Source organism: Salvia splendens, chromosome 13, assembly GCF_004379255.2.
Source record: "Salvia splendens isolate huo1 chromosome 13, SspV2, whole genome shotgun sequence".
Classification (NCBI taxonomy): Eukaryota; Viridiplantae; Streptophyta; class Magnoliopsida; order Lamiales; family Lamiaceae; genus Salvia; species Salvia splendens.
This window is the reverse complement of record NC_056044.1, coordinates 28128990-28146430: the sequence shown is the minus strand read 5'-3', so window position 1 is coordinate 28146430 and position 17441 is coordinate 28128990. Positions and strand designations below refer to the sequence as shown.

Here is a 17441-nt window from a genome sequence, read left to right as displayed (position 1 = left end):
TGTATATTATCCATATGTTTAGTAGGGATATGACGTGGTGGAAAATTAAGTTTTAGTACAAATATAATATGACCAGGACTCTATAAGTATGATAATTTTGATCATGAGCATAGATTAACATTGTGCCCACTGTCGAACATGAAATTTAACGTGCTACTGACTATTATATAAATATTAGCAACATGTTTTCATGGAGTACTATTTTAGTAAGTATTTGCCGATGGGATTAGGATGATTGAAGAAAGTTGGAATGTAAATTGCTTTATTCGATGCTGCGTTTTGGGATATCTACCTATTTTTGAAAATGTGTAATCATCCCACAACTGATAAGAGAGATTCAAACTATAATTGTAATTTACATAAAGTAGTAGTGCGTAGTATAATTTAGGATGGTAATCGAATCTTAATATATATTTTCTTGATATTATAATGTAAAGTTAGTAACAACTAACAAAGATCTTTTGTACAATAAGATAGAAAATCAAATAGTATTGGAATGATTTACTAAGTTATTTAATGAAATATAATATAAATGCAAATGATTACTATAGTTCTAGAATAAGATATATCTACGATACAGTTTAATATGAATATACCTCATAAGAATATCAATATAGATTTGCACAAGATAAACTGTACTATATAAACATCGTGAGTTATGTATTTTGCACAATCATAATTATGATTATAAATGAAATTGCCTCTGCATTCGGAAGAAAAGAATACACATGTTCATAAATTTTTCCAAATTGAATTTGAAATTTGTCGAAGCATGGAAGTCAAATTGAAATCTAATTCAAAGTTGTACTTCTGTCGGATTTGATTTCAACATTGTAAAAGTTTTGCAATTTTATAATCTTAAGGGCTCGTTTGATATATTGGTGATGGCAAGATAGGGCCCAAATAATGATAAGTATCTGCAAATTTCAGGTGTTTGATAACAAGTATTATAATCATAATGGGCCTTGTTTTTTTGCAAAAGCCCATCTCGGCCAACAAATTTTGAAAGCAAAATACACTGATATATATCTACAACACTACAGCATTTTGTGGGTTAGCACTGTAGCATCAAGAAGTGTACACAGTTTCAAAAAAATATCCCTTTCATACCTATCTTGCTGGAGCCTCATTTTGTGATACATTCTTGAAGTCTGACGAAATCCATCAAAATTACTTCATGGAATGGTAAGAATTCAAAATGTTGGGTGAGACCGACGAAGTTGGTTCAGCGCTCCTCGATCCCTGTGATTTAGTAATTTTTTGTTTCCTAGAGTGAAGGAGTGTATGAGTTTTTTTGGGGATTTTAATTGGAACAGATTTTTGCCTTGTAGGTGTTTGAAGAATTGCTTCTTAGTGGTTTAATCTTGCAAACGAAGGGTTTGATTACACTCCTCATCAAGTATTAGGAAGAAGTTTGGCTCATTGTTGATTACAAACGAAGGGCTTGTAGCTTTGAAATATCTTGGGCCCTCATGCTAGGCCCAATAATTTGAAGATATATATCTAACCTATGCATAACCCAACCAACATATCAAACTAGCCCTAAAGTTAGCAAGCACTTCTTACAGTGAGAAAAAATGATGAAATATTAGTATGCCTCATTTATGATTTGTAAAAAAATTATAGTAAAATTTTTGTATACTGTACCATTTATTTAGATGTTGACAGCTTTCCTTTTATTTCGGTGATGAATTTGTTGCAATACTCTTTACTACCACGATGAGCTTTTTTGTGACAATATATGTGTAACAGTGTAAGTATTCAAATTATAAAGAATAAATATTCATCATAAGTACGTAAAATGTGACTATATATGTGTAACATGCATATCAGATACTATTATGCATTCATGTAAATATGTATCTTCCATAATTATTGATGAAGGAAAAAAAAGAACATATAATTAACTAATTTCGTCGATGACGAAGCTGGCTCTAGCTCAACATCCGACCCCCGAAAGCCGCATCAGATGAATTCCAGGCAACTTTACCTCAATCTCATCAAAAACTTTTAGTCAAGTTCCCTTTAACTCTATTTCATATCTTAGGTTGTCTTCTTTTTGAGATCATGCTTTGACTTTGGTCCTTGGATGTTTTAGAAAAACTTTCGTTATGTTATGGTTGATTTATATTAGAAATGTGTGTTTGGGTAAAATGGTTTGATAGGCTTGTGATGGTAAGGATGAAATGAACAACATGTTTTGAATTGCATGATCAGTTGGAATTGGATTGTAGAGTTGAGCATTTGACCAATGTAGACTTGATTAATATTTAGAATTTGCAGTAAACCTTCTTGATGTAAAAAATAAGTGCGTATTGGATTTTAGGATGTTTGAATTGAAGGCAATTTTAGTAGCCACCTTACCCAAATTTGTGCCCAAATACCTGCATGCATCACCTTGTGACTTTAAAGAAAAAAAATTCACTAAGTTGGTATGTCCCACCAATTATTCTGTGATAAATGGACATGCAAACTAAAAGAGTTATTTTGGACACATTTATTGAACCACTTTATGGAAAATTGCATAATATTATGGAAATTGCCTACTGTGTTTTGCCTCTTGTATAATTTTGCATGCTTATATAATAATAATAATAATAATAATAATAATAATAATAATAATAATAATAATAATAATAATAATAATATATTTATGTGCACTTTTCACTATTTTTCTCATTTACATTTGATTTATTTAGTCAAATGGAAGATCGTTTGTCATGGAATAGTTTGTAAAACAACCCCTTTTGAAAACGATTGAATCTTGATACATAGATTCAGGATAACAATTGAAATCACTAATTCTCGTGGAATGCAATCTTACTCAACACTATACAATCGCACTATATAGCAAATATACATTGTTATATGATGGTTTATTCAACATGTCATGGATATTACAGCAAATAAAATAAATGAAAACACACTCATTTTTTATGCAAAAAACAGAATAATCACATCATCCTTGAAAAATAGGTACATAATCACATCATCCTTTGCTGCATTGGAGGAGTCACTCCAAATTGCTGCCGCCTTTGCCTTGCCTCATTTCCCGCATGTCCTTAATTGTAACAAAATTATAAGTATTCATTTTATTTTGAATTATATAAAATGAAACAAAGATAGAGCTAGGTTTGAGAAGGGTGTGTACGTATGTATACCAATAGAAGGGTCGAAGCCTCTGTCTTTGAGCTCTCTATATTCTTGACAGAGGGAGCAGTACTCGCAAAAGCAATGAATGAGGCAATCTGGCGCAGGGGACTCAACCAGCCCAAACTTAGCTCTCAACTTGCTCCGATAACTGCATGATATCAGGCACGGCACTCCTAAGCAGCACGCGATGCACGAGTACAGTATTCCGCTTGTCGCACACATGCTACAAACCATACACGATCGTTCAATAAGATGGACCTTTTTTTAATACTAACATTATTTACAAATAATTTAAATATGCGATGCTATATATAATTAATACCATGTGTAGCTTCAAAGCTGAAAACATGAGTATATTCTTACATGTGCTTCCATTGTCCAAAATTTCAGCGATCTGCCCGAATGTCACGCACGGTAAACATAGGGTTATGATAGCTGCTATAATCAACAAAAAACTATTTTCATATTAATTAGATGACATTACTATGTATATATGGTGTGTGAATAAATCACACGTTGCACAACCGATATGGGACATTGAGTCTATAACAACATGGTTGGTTACGTACCGTTTTGGGGATATTTCATGCAATCGAAAAGATTAGACTTCCACGGCTGATTTTCCTTAGCCACAATTCCCATTTGTATCCCATGGAGGGGAGGAGGATTAAAAGGAGCCGGCGTTGGAATATTTTGATTTGGAGGGAAAGATTCTGGTGTAAGGTCTTGAGGAGGAGGGAAGGCTTGCGCGGCCACCGGCTTCTTGGTGGCTGCAGGAGGAGGTCGGTAGCCGGGAGGCGGTTCGTAAAGGTCTTCGTCGGGTGGCGGAGGAGGAGTGCCGGTGGTGGGGATCTCTTGAAACTCGCCCCATTTTGTTAATTTTTAATTTAGGGAATGAATTGTTGATGGATATACTATATGATATGATTATGTACCTCTTCTTATATAAGTGGGAAGGTATGGCCGGTTCGTTAATTCCTTCAATTATACAATGACAGTAATGATAGACATTAATATATACTTAGGATCACGAGTAAAGTATAGTTGAAAAAACAAATGTGACGAGCACAACTCTAGTCTTGATGAGATTTGAATTAATTTAAAACATCTGACCAAGCTAATCCTCTCTGTGGCACAAAACATAGTTTTGCATCCTTGTGCTTCACTAACGTGGTTGCCATTTTATGCATTTCAAAGTTATTGTGTTTTGTTACCTATTATAAAAAGAGTAAAAGCCAAAAGTGGTAAGTGGTCCTGAACTTATGATAATTTTACAATTTTGGTACAGAATGATTGAAAACCGATCGTATTTAATCCTTTTTCGACGGCACCGTTTAAAATTAACAATCTACTGCTGATTAGTTGATTTTGACCGGATTAGAGATTTAGATTAGAATTTTTATTTTTTTACAAAAATAATAAAATTATTATTCTAAAAAACCAAATTAAAAAAAAACCCTCTTGCATATCTGATACTTCTTTCTTCTTTCTTTGAAGAACCCTAGTAAATTTGGGAGAAACCGGCTCAGGAAAGACGATGCACACACCGCAATTTCTCGCCATGGCAGGATACACGCAGCCATTGACTGTACAACTCCAGGTATGGAAAGGGCAGGGGCAGGCTCAAAATCTATCACTATACCTACATAATCCTATGCAAAATTGCGTAAAAGGGTTTCTCGGAATGAATCCAGACTAGATTCAATAAAGTAATCTCCCATGCCCCAAACGCCCTCTCGAGCAGAACCGAGCTTGAAGGGGTGAAGAGGTTCCTATTTCCTAACATGAGTTTCAATGAGTTGGAACTGACTGAGGCGTCAAGGCCAGCATTTCGCAGGCATTTGTCGAGTAAGCAATGACGCGAAAAATACGTTAATTGACGACTGAATGTCTCGGGGATGAATTTATTGCCGATTCTTAAGCTTTGTGTGTAATAGGATCTTCCAGACTCGCCAGATTGCTCGAAATCCGAGTGCAGCCTCGCATACACGGTGTACTGCGCTATAGCCTTGCTTAGTCAATCGCTGCCCTTGTTCGTGGTGGAATTCCGGTGGCAGCAGCGCTGCTCTGCTGCAACCAAGGATTGAGATGCGGAGCTCTGATTTTGGTTAATCTCCTTGCTTTTTGAGGTAGACATTTCACCGACACTTGTGTTTCTCGAATTCAGGAGAAATTGAGCTGAATAATAATTTTATTATTTTTTAAAAAGAAATTAAAAATTCTAATCTAAATCTCTAATCCGGTTAAAAATCGACTAAACAACCGTTGATTGTTAATTTTAAACGGTGCCGTCCAAAAAGGACTAAATACGACCCGATTTCAATTGTTCTGGACCAAAATCGTAAAATCGACATATGTTCAGGTCCACTTTTGACCTTTATTCTTATAAAAATTATTTGAAAATTGAGAAATTTCTAAGTTGTAGTTATCTTATACTAGTACTTCCTTAAACTATTTAGTTATGTTATACTCCCGCCGTTCCATATAATTAATAGAGTCTATTTTGCGAAGTTCCAAATTAACTGAGTCATTTCTATTTTTGCCAAAAAGTAATCATCTCTTTTGCTTTATTCTCTCTTTATCTCTCTTACTTTATTTTTTCTTACTTTATTCACCATTCACTTGACATACTATTCTTAAACTCTGTGCTAAAAAGAAATGCCTCTATTGACATAGAACAGATGGACTATAAGATTGGGATAAATTAATGGTCTTGGACCAATGTATTAACTTATTAGTGTGTTAAGGTTTATGATTGTGTTTTTTAAAATATTTGTCTAGCACAACATGGTCATATTATAATCGAACATGCAGAGAGAGAAGAATATGGCAGTTGACTTGATGCTGGATAACCTGAAACAGCTGTTGATGAAGGTGGAGCAACGAGGGTCAAGAACCAAATTTCAGGTCACTGTTCTTCTCTCTTCTCCCAAATATATCTTATTATTGCATCTGATTTTGCGATAGAGTTTGAAATAGTTGACATAATTTAGTTATTACTAGTATATGTGATTTTGCCGATTGAACTAATTGAGATCTAGATCTAGATTTTCGATTGAAGTTAGGCTAGCCCAATGTAAAATGATTTTTTTTCATCTATTTTTAATATTTCTTATATTTTAAATTTTATATTAATCAATTACTATAAATTTGGATTTAGCCTATTCTGTATTTAATTATAATTAAGAGTATATATAATTGTTGAATGCTTTTAAAAGTACATTTTAGGCAAGATTTATTAAACAAATATGCATATTTATATTTGTCTAATTAAAATTATATTTGGGAAAATTAATTTGGAGGAGTAATTTGAAAAATATAAATAGAATTAGGTATAACTAAAATATAGGGATAGTAATTGTGAGTCTTGTCTAAATTGGGCTTGGGACTGGAATAGGCATGTAGGGATATGATCAAATACTAATCATCTTAATGTGCTAGTTGTTAACTAAATCAATACATTATATTAAAAATGTTAACATAGTGACATGAGTATGTAACACAAATTTGTGTTGACATTTTGTAAATGTCAAGATAAATTTGTGTTGACATACTCATGTTATTGTGTTGACATTTTTAATATAATGTGTTGATTAGTGAACAAGTAGCACATTAAGCAAAATGTCAAGATAAATTTGTATTGACATACTCATGTTACTGTATTGACATTTTCAATATAATGTGTTGATTTAGTTAGTAAATAGCACATTAAGATAGTTAGTATACTAACACAACCCTGTCTGTAAGAAATGAGTCCACATTCAGCTCTAAACGTGAAGAATTAAAGAATGAAAGAGGGAATAAAAAACTAGCCGTTAGAGTTAGTTATTCTGTTGGAAATGAGCTGTTATTGCTCAAGTTCTTGTTCCTTGATTCTTTTCAGTTAGGAGCAGTTATCTTTTAGTTTCTACTACTTAAATAGTAGTCTTGCTTGTATCTAGTAGTTAGTGAATCATTCAATAAAAAGAGAATTCATTTTCTCCAGAAACCTCTCTCTCTTCATCAAGATTTGTGTGTGTTCTCATTGTGTGTGAGTTCATACCGATTGTGTGTGAGTTCCTAAAGAGTGTGTGAGCCTTGTGTGCTGAGTTAACAAGCGGCGCCGTCTGTGGGAAATTGAAGCTGGTTTGCAGAAGTTCAGACAGTTTCAAAGATGGCAACAAGGCTAGATGCAGAGAAGTTCACAGGCAAAAACAATTATGGCATGTGGAAGATGAAGATAAAAGCAGTTCCGATCCAGCAAGGCTTGGCAACAGTTCTTGATGAGAAATCTCAGGCCAAGTTTGATGAGATGCAGCTCAAGGCCCATAGTGCAGTCATCTTGTGCTTGGGAGATAAAGTTCTGAGGGATGTTCAAGAAGCCAAGACAGCCATTGAGATGCTGGAGAAGTTGGATGAAGTCTATTTGGCTAAGTCTCTAGCCAATAGACTTTACTTGAAAAAGAGGCTCTCCTCGTGCAGTTTTTCTGCAGATAGATCCATCATAGAGCAACTGGAGGAATTCAACAAGATTATTGATGATCTTGGCTCTGTGGATGTCAAGATTTCTTATGAAGATAAGGCTATCTTGACACTCTATGCCCTGCCTAGTTCCTATGATCAATTGAGTGATGCCATCATCTATGGCAGAGACAAGCCTATTATTTACACAGAGGTTTATTCAGCTTTGATGGCTAAAGAGCTTCAGACAAATACCAGCAAGGGGTTTGATCTACAAGTTCCAGAGGCTCTAAATGTGAAGAAATTCAAGAAGCCTAAATACAAAAAGAAGTATGAGGAAAATTCTAAAGGATCCACCTCTGATACCCTAAAGGAAACCAGGTCATGCTACTGGTGCAAGAAGCCTAAGCATCTAAAGAAAGACTGCTTTGCATGGAATAGGAAGCAGGCCTCCGAAGGAAAAGGGCAGAACACCTCTGATTGTGTAGAGGGTGTTGATCCACCAGCCCAGCTTCTGAATGTGTTGAAAATAGGGTAAGTCAGAAATGGATCATGGATTATAGGTGCAGTTTTCACATGTGCCCCAATAGGAGCTGGTTCCATGATCTCATTGAGGCAGATGGTACAGTTCTTCTTGGAAACAATCACATCTGCAAGATCAGAGGAGTTGGGAAGGTGAAGCTGAGACTCCACGATGGTTCTATCAAGATTCTGACTGAAGTGAGGTTCATTCCTGAAGTTAAGAGGAATCTAATTTTTTTGGGGAAGTTGGAACAGAAAGGATTTAACATCTTGATGAGTCAAGGAAAGATTATGGTGCAGTCAGGGAATCAATCAGTTATGGTGGCTGAAAGAGAGCATACACTTTACTACCTAACTGCTGAAGTCGTTGATGGAGAAAGCTACTCCATATCTACTGAAAACATGAAGCTGTGGCACCTGAGATTGGGCCACCCGTCTGAGGGTAGCATGAAAGAACTGGTGAAAAAGGGTTTAATTCCCGGAGATGTCAACAGCAAGTTAGATCCCTGTGAGCAATGCATTCTGGGGAAAGCAAAGAAAGCCCCATATCCTACAGGTATACACTCTTCTACAGCCCGTTTTGACTACATACACAGTGACCTATGGGGTCTTTTTCCTATTAATTCTATTGGTGGAGGAAGGTACTATTTGTCTATTATTGATGATTATACTAGAAAGCTCTGGGTCTATATTTTAAAGGATAAGTCAGAAAAATTTTCTAAGTTCAAGATGTGGTGCAAGGAGGTAGAGTTAGAGAAAGACAGGAGTGTAAAATGCCTTAAGATTGACAATGGCTTAGAATATCTATCTACTGAGTTTGATCTATTTTTTAAAGAGAAAGGCATGAAGAGGCATAGAACAGTCCCCTGCAACCCTCAATAAAATGAGGTTGCAAATAGGATGAACAGAACTATTCTTGAAAGGGTGAGATGCCTACTTCTAGGGTCTAGGGGTCTAGGCTGAGCAACAAATTCTGGGGTGAGGCAGTGTATACAACAACCTATCTAATCAACAAGTGCCCTGCTACAGCTCTAAAGTCAGAAACTCCTTATTACATGTGGTATGGAGCTCATAGTGATTACTCAAAGTACAAGGTATTTGGGTGTGCAGTCTATGCTCATGCTAGGCAAAGTAAGCTTGAAGCTAGGGCTCTGAAATGTATAATGCTCTGCTATCAGAAGGGTGTTAAGGGGTATAGGCTCTGGTGTATTGAGCCTGGAAAGCAGAAGGTTATCATCAGTAGAGATGTTGTGTTTGTTGAGAACCAGATGCCCTATTTGAGTAAGGATAAAAACTCTGATGAAGCTGACAGTGACTTCTTTAAGGTGGAGTCAGCTGGTATGAGCCAAGGTGTAGGTAGAGTTAGTGATTCTGAGAGTGAGTCAGAGGCTGAAAATGAAGGTGCTTCTGGAAGCACATCTGAAACTACCAGAGAATATCAGATTGCTAGAGATAAAGGCAAAAGAAATGTGAGGCCTCCTCAGAAATTCTCTGATGAGGTTTATTATGCTCTTTGTGCTGCTGAAAATATTGAGCTCACTGATCCTCTTACTTATAAGGAAGCTATGAGAAGTAAGGATAGAGAAAGGTGGATAGAAGCTATGAATGAAGAAATTGAGTCTTTACTCGAGAATAAAACCTGGATTTTGGTGGACAAATCTCAGTTGAGATCTGATGGGAAGGAAATGAGATTAGTAAGCTGCAAATGGGTGTTCAATAAAAAGGTTGAAACTATTGATAAAGATAGAATCAAGTTCAAAGCTCGTTTAGTGGCTAGAGGATTTACACAACAAGAAGGTGTGGACTTCAATGAAGTGTTTGCTCCTGTTGTAAAGCATACTTCAATCAGGATCTTGTTTGCTGTGGTGAATCAGTTAGACTGGGAATTGCAGCAGCTTGATGTTAAGACTGCTTTTCTCAATGGTGATCTTGAGGAAACCATTTTCATGGACCAGCATGAGGGTTATGTGGAGGTTGGAGAAGAAAGCAAGGTCTGCCTATTAAAGAAGTCTCTATGGACTAAAACAAAGTCATAGGCAGTGGAATATGAAGTTTGATAAGCAGATGATGAAGATTGGTTTTACAAGATCTAAGTTTGATGATTGTATCTACATAAAGAAGAAAGGCAACACTCCAGTAGCCTATCTATTGCTTTATGTAGATGATATGCTCCTTCCTGGACCATCTATGGACGAGATCCAGAAAGTCAAGGCAGACTTGAAGTCTAGCTTTCAAATGAAGGATCTGGGAGAGACAAAGAAGATCCTTGGTATTAACATCCAGAGAAATAGAAGCTGTAAGAAGTTGTGGCTATTTCAAACTGATTATATTGAGAAAGTTTTGAAAAGGTTCAACATGGAAAATGCTAAAGCTGCTACAACTCCTTTATCACAGAGTTTTAAGCTATCTAAGGAGAAGGCTCCTAAATCTAAACCAGAGGCAGATGGGATGGAGTCTATTCCTTATGCTAGTGTGGTTGGAAGTGTAATGTACACTATGATCTGTACTAGGCCCGACCTGGCCCATGCTATCTTAGTTACTAGCAGATATATGGCTGATCCTGGAAAAGAGCATTGGAATGCTCTTAAGTGGATTCTGAGGTATATGAAGAGCACTAGTAGCTGGGGTATTGTGTTCAATGGCTGTGATAAGGAGGGTGAGGAAGTAGTGGTGGGCTACTGTGATGTCGATTATGCTACGAACCTAGACAACAGAAAGTCCCAGACAAGCTATTTGTTTACCATGTTTGGAACTATGATCAGTTGGAAATCTGGGCTACAAAGTGTTGTTGCTCTATCAACAATAGAGGCTGAATACATGGCTCTCATAGCAGCTGTGCAAGAGAGCTTCTGGATTCAGGGTGTGATTTCAGATTTTGGTTTTGATCAAAAAACCATGGTGGTGCATTGTGATAGCAGTTCAGCTATGTGCTTGGTTAGGCATCAGTATTTTCATGAGAGAAGCAAGCATATAGATGTTAGGCTACACTTCATTAGAGATTAGATTGAGAAGGGAAGAGTGTAGGTGGTCAAGATTGACACCTTGCACAATCTGACATGCTCACAAAGTCTCTAGGAAGAGATAAATTTGATCATTGCAAGGAGCTGATCAAAGTTTGCTGTAAGGACTGAAGTGTGTACTCATGTGGAGAATTGTAAGAAATGAGTCCACATTCAGCTCTAAACGTGAAGAATTAAAAAATGAAAGAGGGAATAAAAAACTAGCCGTTAGAGTTAGTTATTCTGTTAGGAAATGAACTGTTATTGCTCAAGTTCTTGTTTCTTGATTGTTTTCGGTTAGGAGCAGTTATCTTTTAGTTTCTACTACTTAAATAGTAGTCTTGCTTGTATCTAGTAGTTAGTGAGTCACTCAATAAAAAGAGAATTCCTTTTCTCCAAGAAACCTCTATCTCTTCATCAAGATTTGTGTGTGTTTTGTGTGTGTGTGAGTTCATACCGATTATGTGTGAGTTCCTAAAGAGTGTGAGCCTTGTGTGCTGAGTTAACACTGTCGTATAAATTTAAAAAGCAGTTCAATATTGGTATAATGTTTATATTGATTAGCTAAATCTAAAAGTCAACTTGTGTTATTGGTGGACAGGCCAATTTACTTGCCTAAATTATAGTGAGTTTTAATGAAAAATTAGTAGAGTGGTAAAAAATTAGAAAAAATGATTAAAATGTATTTAGTATATAATGGAGATCAACTTATAATTTTTTTTAGTAAAAATAGAAGTGGACTAATTTGGTGGAATAGATAAAAATGAAAAAAAATTACTATTTTATGGGATGAGAGGTAAGAATTGTTATTGCTATATGGTCGTCCTTTAAAAATAATAATTATTTTCACTTTGTTCGTCCTTTAAATCTAAACACTATAATTTTTTTTGTAATGAAGTGTGTTAGTTTTCCACTAACAATACTTCAATCATTTTTTCTATATTTCTCTTATTTTAGCAATTGTACATTAAAACTTCTATCATTTCAAAATTGTTACTCCCTCCGTGCCACAATAAGAGTTATATTTTGTCATTTTAGTCTGTCCCACGATAAGAGTCATATTTTGTCATTTGAGTAGGTCCCACATTTCACTAACGCACTCCACTCACATTCTATTATAAAATCAATATAAAAAAGTGGATCTCATATTCCACTAACTTTTTCAACCCACTATTGTTTATATTTTCTTAAAACTCGTACCACACCAGATGTGACTCCTACTGTGGAATGGAGGGAGTATTTTATAAGATCAATGAAGTATTATTTTAATTTTATACATCATATAAAAACTACCCTTAAAACTCATTTTTTTCAATAACTTTAAATGATTGAGTAAAGACTAAATTGACTCATGATTTTTATTATAATTTATAATCAATAATAATTTTAAATAAAACTAAATATTGAATAAAAAAAAAGTATTAATGTGGAAAGCGCAGGAAAGATTATGCATGATCCTGACAGTTGACTCAAGTTTCATTACAACCATAAATGTTGCGTTAGTCTTTCATTTGATCCCCGTATCACATCACAGACGACTGCGTATACTTGGAATCTTCGACTGCAACACATCGTTTGAGGGATGGCTTATGCTGCAGTCCTTTCTCTTAAGCAAACGCTACACTCCCTCCTTAACCAAACAGAGCTTCCACTCCCGACCTCTACCTTAATGCAATTGCTGCGAACGGTGAAGTCAGTACAACGACTTCTGAAAACACCAGACGACCGCGGTGGCAGCAAGAGGTTGGAGGAGCTAATCCGAGATGAAGCACATAAACTTGAGGATACTTTGGAATTAACTGATTACCAAAATCTCTCTACTGGAAGTCTTGGAAAAGAGGTCGAATTGTTTATTGCCACGGTGAAGGAGTTGGAAGGGGATTATGTTAAAGAAGTACCAGCCACCCCTTCATTGTCTACTGCTGCTGCTTCAACTACTGATTTTAGTTCTAAGATGGTTGGATTATGTGATGAATTTGCAAATATCAAAAAAGAGGTGCTTAGTCGCATGAGACCGGATGATTTTGGCGTTTTCTCGCTGGTTGGGGCAGGCGGCGGGACAGGAAGGACTGTTGCTGCCAGGAATGTTTTTGATGATTTATGTGCTGAGGCTTTTGAGTGCGGTGGTTGGGCTAGCGTTGGCCCAAATAATGGAAACAAGGACATCCTCTTGAGCATTGTTGCTCAAGTCCATCCTGATGTATACGAGTTACTTGTTGCGGAAGGTGAAGACGAGATAGCAGAATATCTATACACATCATTGATGGGTCGTAGATATATGATTGTGCTTGATGATATATGCACTGTGGAGGTTTGGGAGTGTTTAAGGAAGTCATTTCCGGAGCAAGATAATGGCAGCCTAATCTTGATTACAACCTCTCTATATGAAGTAGCTGTATCTGCTGAGAGTTTTTACATATATGAAATGGCCTCGTTGTTGAATGTGGACTACTGTTGGCTTTTCATTTGCACATCATTATTGCTTGGTTCGAGCCCTGATGACTTTCCGGAACTTGAGGAAGCTGGAATGAAGATTGCTGAGAATTGTCGATGCCTTCGCCTCGTGCTTGCCAAGGTTGTACTGTTCTTACTGAAAGTTGAGAAGACGCCGGAGGCATGGAATAAGCTTGCTGCAGATTCACAAAACTCCCTATTCATGGTTGATGATGAGTTATTGGAGGTATCATCACAAAACTCCATACCAAAAATATCTGGTGTTTCAGTATTCTAATCTATTTTATGAATGCCAAGTGCCAACATTGTATATATCTAGTTCACATTAGTAAAAATAATTCTACTATAATTTGTTATATTACCTACATGGAAACATATATTCTTCTTGATGTATTCTTATTTTTGCCAGATTTCTAAAATCAAAGAAGACTTATGCAATTTGGATGATGAAAGCTTCATCTTTGGATTGTTGCAAGTGACAACATTACCATTACTAACCCAAAAGTTGAAGTCTCAGATGTTTCCACAAAGACCGATTCCCAAAATGGAAATTATGACGTTCTTCGGAATGGCTGGTATTGGCAAGACTCACCTCATCAAAAGAGTTATTGAAGAGCAATCTCCATTACATCGCTTTGACTATTGTGTGTGGATTACTTTAGGCCCAAAATATCAGTCGGAAGATATATTGGTCGATATTCTTGCACAAATATATCTGGAGTTTAGTAAAATGGATATTAAAGCAGATGAGAAATTAACTCAAGATTTGTGCATACGGTTATCTCATAAGCAATGCCTTATCGTTTTGGACGATGTATGGTACAAAGAGCCCTTGCTTCTCTTTGTAAAGATGTTTCAATACATCAAGGGTAGAACCTTGGTGACAACTAGGTTAGCAGAGGTGGCAGAACTGGGCAAGATTCACAAAATGCGGTTGTTAAATAAAGAAGAAAGCTGGTCTCTTTTTTGTAATAAAGTGTTTGGTGAAGAATCTTGTCCTACTCAGCTAAAGAAAGTTGGAAAGATAATCACTGAGAACTGTGAAGGTCTTCCTCTTCTGATCCTTGCAGTTGCTGGCCTTCTGTCCAAAGCAGACAAGACTTTGGAGTTCTGGAATAAGGTAGCAGAGAAGAAAAACTGTGTGTTCAGGCAAGCGCATGATGAAACATCCAAGGTGCTACTTCCAAGCTGTGAGCGGTTAGATCACAATTTAAAAGCATGCTTTCTCTACATGGGAATTTTCTCTGAAAACTATGAGATCTCAACCTCCAAGTTCATCAACCTTTGTATCGCTGAGGAGTTTCTTGAACCAGATGCTCCCCTAGAGATACGAGATTTTGCTGCACAATGTATATCAGAGCTTGTAGATAGAAGCCTTGTTATGGCTTGCAAGGAGGGCTCTAATTTCGGAATTAAGACTTTCCGCCTCCATCCTGTGTTTTGGTATCTATGCAACAGTGAAGCTGCGAAGAGCAAGGTATTCCATGCACTGAATAAGTATGCAGATATTGATTCAGATGGCATGAAAAATCCGCGCAGATTGTGCATTCGCAACAACATGATATTGGGGTTGAGAGAAATCCAAGACTCTATCCATGCCCTTTCAACCACTCGTTCTCTGTTATGCGTTGGTCCACAACATCAGTACCATGTTCCAATATGTTTACCTACAAAGCTGCTAAGGGTACTGAATGCTCTTCCCATCCATTTGTACGAGTTCCCAATTGAAGCAACAGAGCTCCACGGTCTTAGGTACCTTGCGCTCACTTGTAATGGTGACCTCCCGTGCACCATATCCAAACTTTTGAACATTCGATTCTTGATTGTGAATCAACATCTGAGAATCAAATCCTCTCATGACTCGTCTTATCTGCCTATGGAAATCTGGGATACGAAGCGATTGGAACACCTACATGTCATGGGAAGAGATTTGCCTAATCCCAATGATACTGCTCTACTACCAAACCTTTCAGTACTCCTAGATGTGGGTGTTGGAACTATTACCAAGACTGTTCTTGAGAAAACTCCTAATCTAAAAAGGCTAGGCATTCGAATTGAGTTGGCGCCCGATGAGAACATTGTGGATTCCCTCCACTGCTTGAATCTCATATCTTGTCTTGAAAAACTAGAATCACTTAAATGTGAGGTGATGAATCCAGAGCTGGGGACGGAGGTTGCTCCCCGGCCTGCACCTCGTACAATGTTCCCATCTGTTCTGAAGAAGTTGAGTTTGAAGGGGATTGGATATCCGTGGGAATACATGAGAATAATTGGTAGACTTCCGAATCTTGAGGTGCTCAAGTTGAAATGCTACGCATTTAGAGGAGCAGAGTGGGAAACGGATACTGATAGTTTCAACAAGCTCAAGTTTCTGCTGATCGAAGATACTGATCTGGTGAGGTGGAGGAACAAATATCCATGCTTCATGCAGCTGGAGTGTGTGAGGATCAAGCATTGCTATGAGCTAGAAGCGTACCCAATATTTCATAGCGTGAAGCTTAAACTGATTCAAGTGGTGGACTGCTACAGTGATGATTTGTCGCGGCTAATTGACAACGACTTCAGAAGGCCAACTGGTGCGGCGGAGATACTCAAATATTCTTTCCACTCTACGTGGGATCCCCGTCGTAATTTTATTGTCTGAATGCCGTCTTGTTTTTCTGTAGCTTGTTCACGTTTTCCAGATTTTGTAAACTAAATATTTAAAATGGCTAAGAGCTCTCTATTCTGTTCATTATTGCATGTTTTCTAACCATTTCATTATATGTTGCAAATGGTACTCCATTCTTGTCACCCTTGGGTAATGACACGAAATTTTAAGAGATGTTGTTTCGTGTGTTAAATGAAGATAAAATAATATATTTATACTAATGTAAGAGACAACTTTTTCCCAAAAAGAAGAAATGTGACATCTTTTACGGGACAAACTGAAAAGGAAAGTGTGACATCTATTATGAGATGGAAGAAACACGAAGAAGAAATGGGATATTCTCACATTTTTAGTGATTCCCACCTTCTCGTGAGTATATTTTTAGAAAATATTATTGTCCCATCATATTCTAGGTAGATTTTTAATATATATTACTCTCTTCATTCCGCAGTAGTGGAGACGTTTCTTTTCGACATGTAATTTAAGAAAAATTGTGTTAAGTGAGTTAAGTAAAAGAAGAATAAAGTAAGATAATCAAGTATGAGAGAGTAAAGTAAGTGCGAAGAAATGTGTTGATTTTTACTAAAAAAGGAAATGACTCCACTACTATGGAACGTACCAAAATGACAAAAATGACTCCACTATTATGGAAATGAGGGAGTAATACTCTATGATACTATTAGTAATATAATTCATGAATATTTGGAGTGGAAAGATGGTTGGCTGAATTATTTTTCATGTCTCTGAAAAATATCATCACTAGAAAACATATTAGCATATGAGTACTATTTTTACAAAAAAAATAAAAAAATTATAAAACTAAAACATGCATTGCTCTTAGACTGGATATCTTTTACACTCTAACAAATAAGAATTCAACAGTAAATAACTTATGTCAGCATACAAACCTGATCATGTTATGAAAAATGAGATTAATCAAAATTTAAATACTACTAACCTTTAATTTGTATGGAAAGAGTCATCAATTCGATTTAACCTTGAATCATTCCATGACGACTGGATATCATGTTCAAGAGTTTGTACTTCCATCCTCCAATTCTTCTCTTTCATTTTCTTTGCCCAAACCTCAGATAAAGGGTGGCTTTCAAGTTTCAACTACTACTCTATCTTTCGAACACAAAAAGGCAAATAAGATGGGAGTTCTTCCAAATTGTAGCAGTGTTTAAAGCTTAATAACTCCAGTTTCTGGGTGCTAGGCATTT

General features: G+C 36.5%; 1 protein-coding gene across 1 annotated transcript; it reads left to right on the top strand.

Annotated features, from left to right (window-relative positions):
- The first annotated feature begins 5967 nt into the window (after positions 1-5967).
- On the top strand, positions 5968-16302 carry LOC121761653 (putative late blight resistance protein homolog R1B-16). Its single transcript, XM_042157282.1, has 3 exons — positions 5968-6060; positions 12649-13794; positions 13978-16302. The coding sequence occupies exons 2-3, from the start codon at positions 12697-12699 to the stop codon at positions 16210-16212; spliced, it is 3333 nt and encodes a 1110-aa protein (XP_042013216.1). The 5' UTR covers positions 5968-6060; positions 12649-12696; the 3' UTR covers positions 16213-16302.
- Positions 16303-17441: the final 1139 nt, after the last annotated feature.

Bases quoted from the DNA above. Each gene is read 5' to 3' on its own strand.
- LOC121761653 (XM_042157282.1), top strand. From the start codon at position 12,697: ATGGCTTATGCTGCAGTCCTTTCTCTTAAGCAAACGCTACACTCCCTC. The intron at 13,795-13,977 runs GTATCATCACAA...TATTTTTGCCAG, and splicing joins TTGATGATGAGTTATTGGAG to ATTTCTAAAATCAAAGAAGA.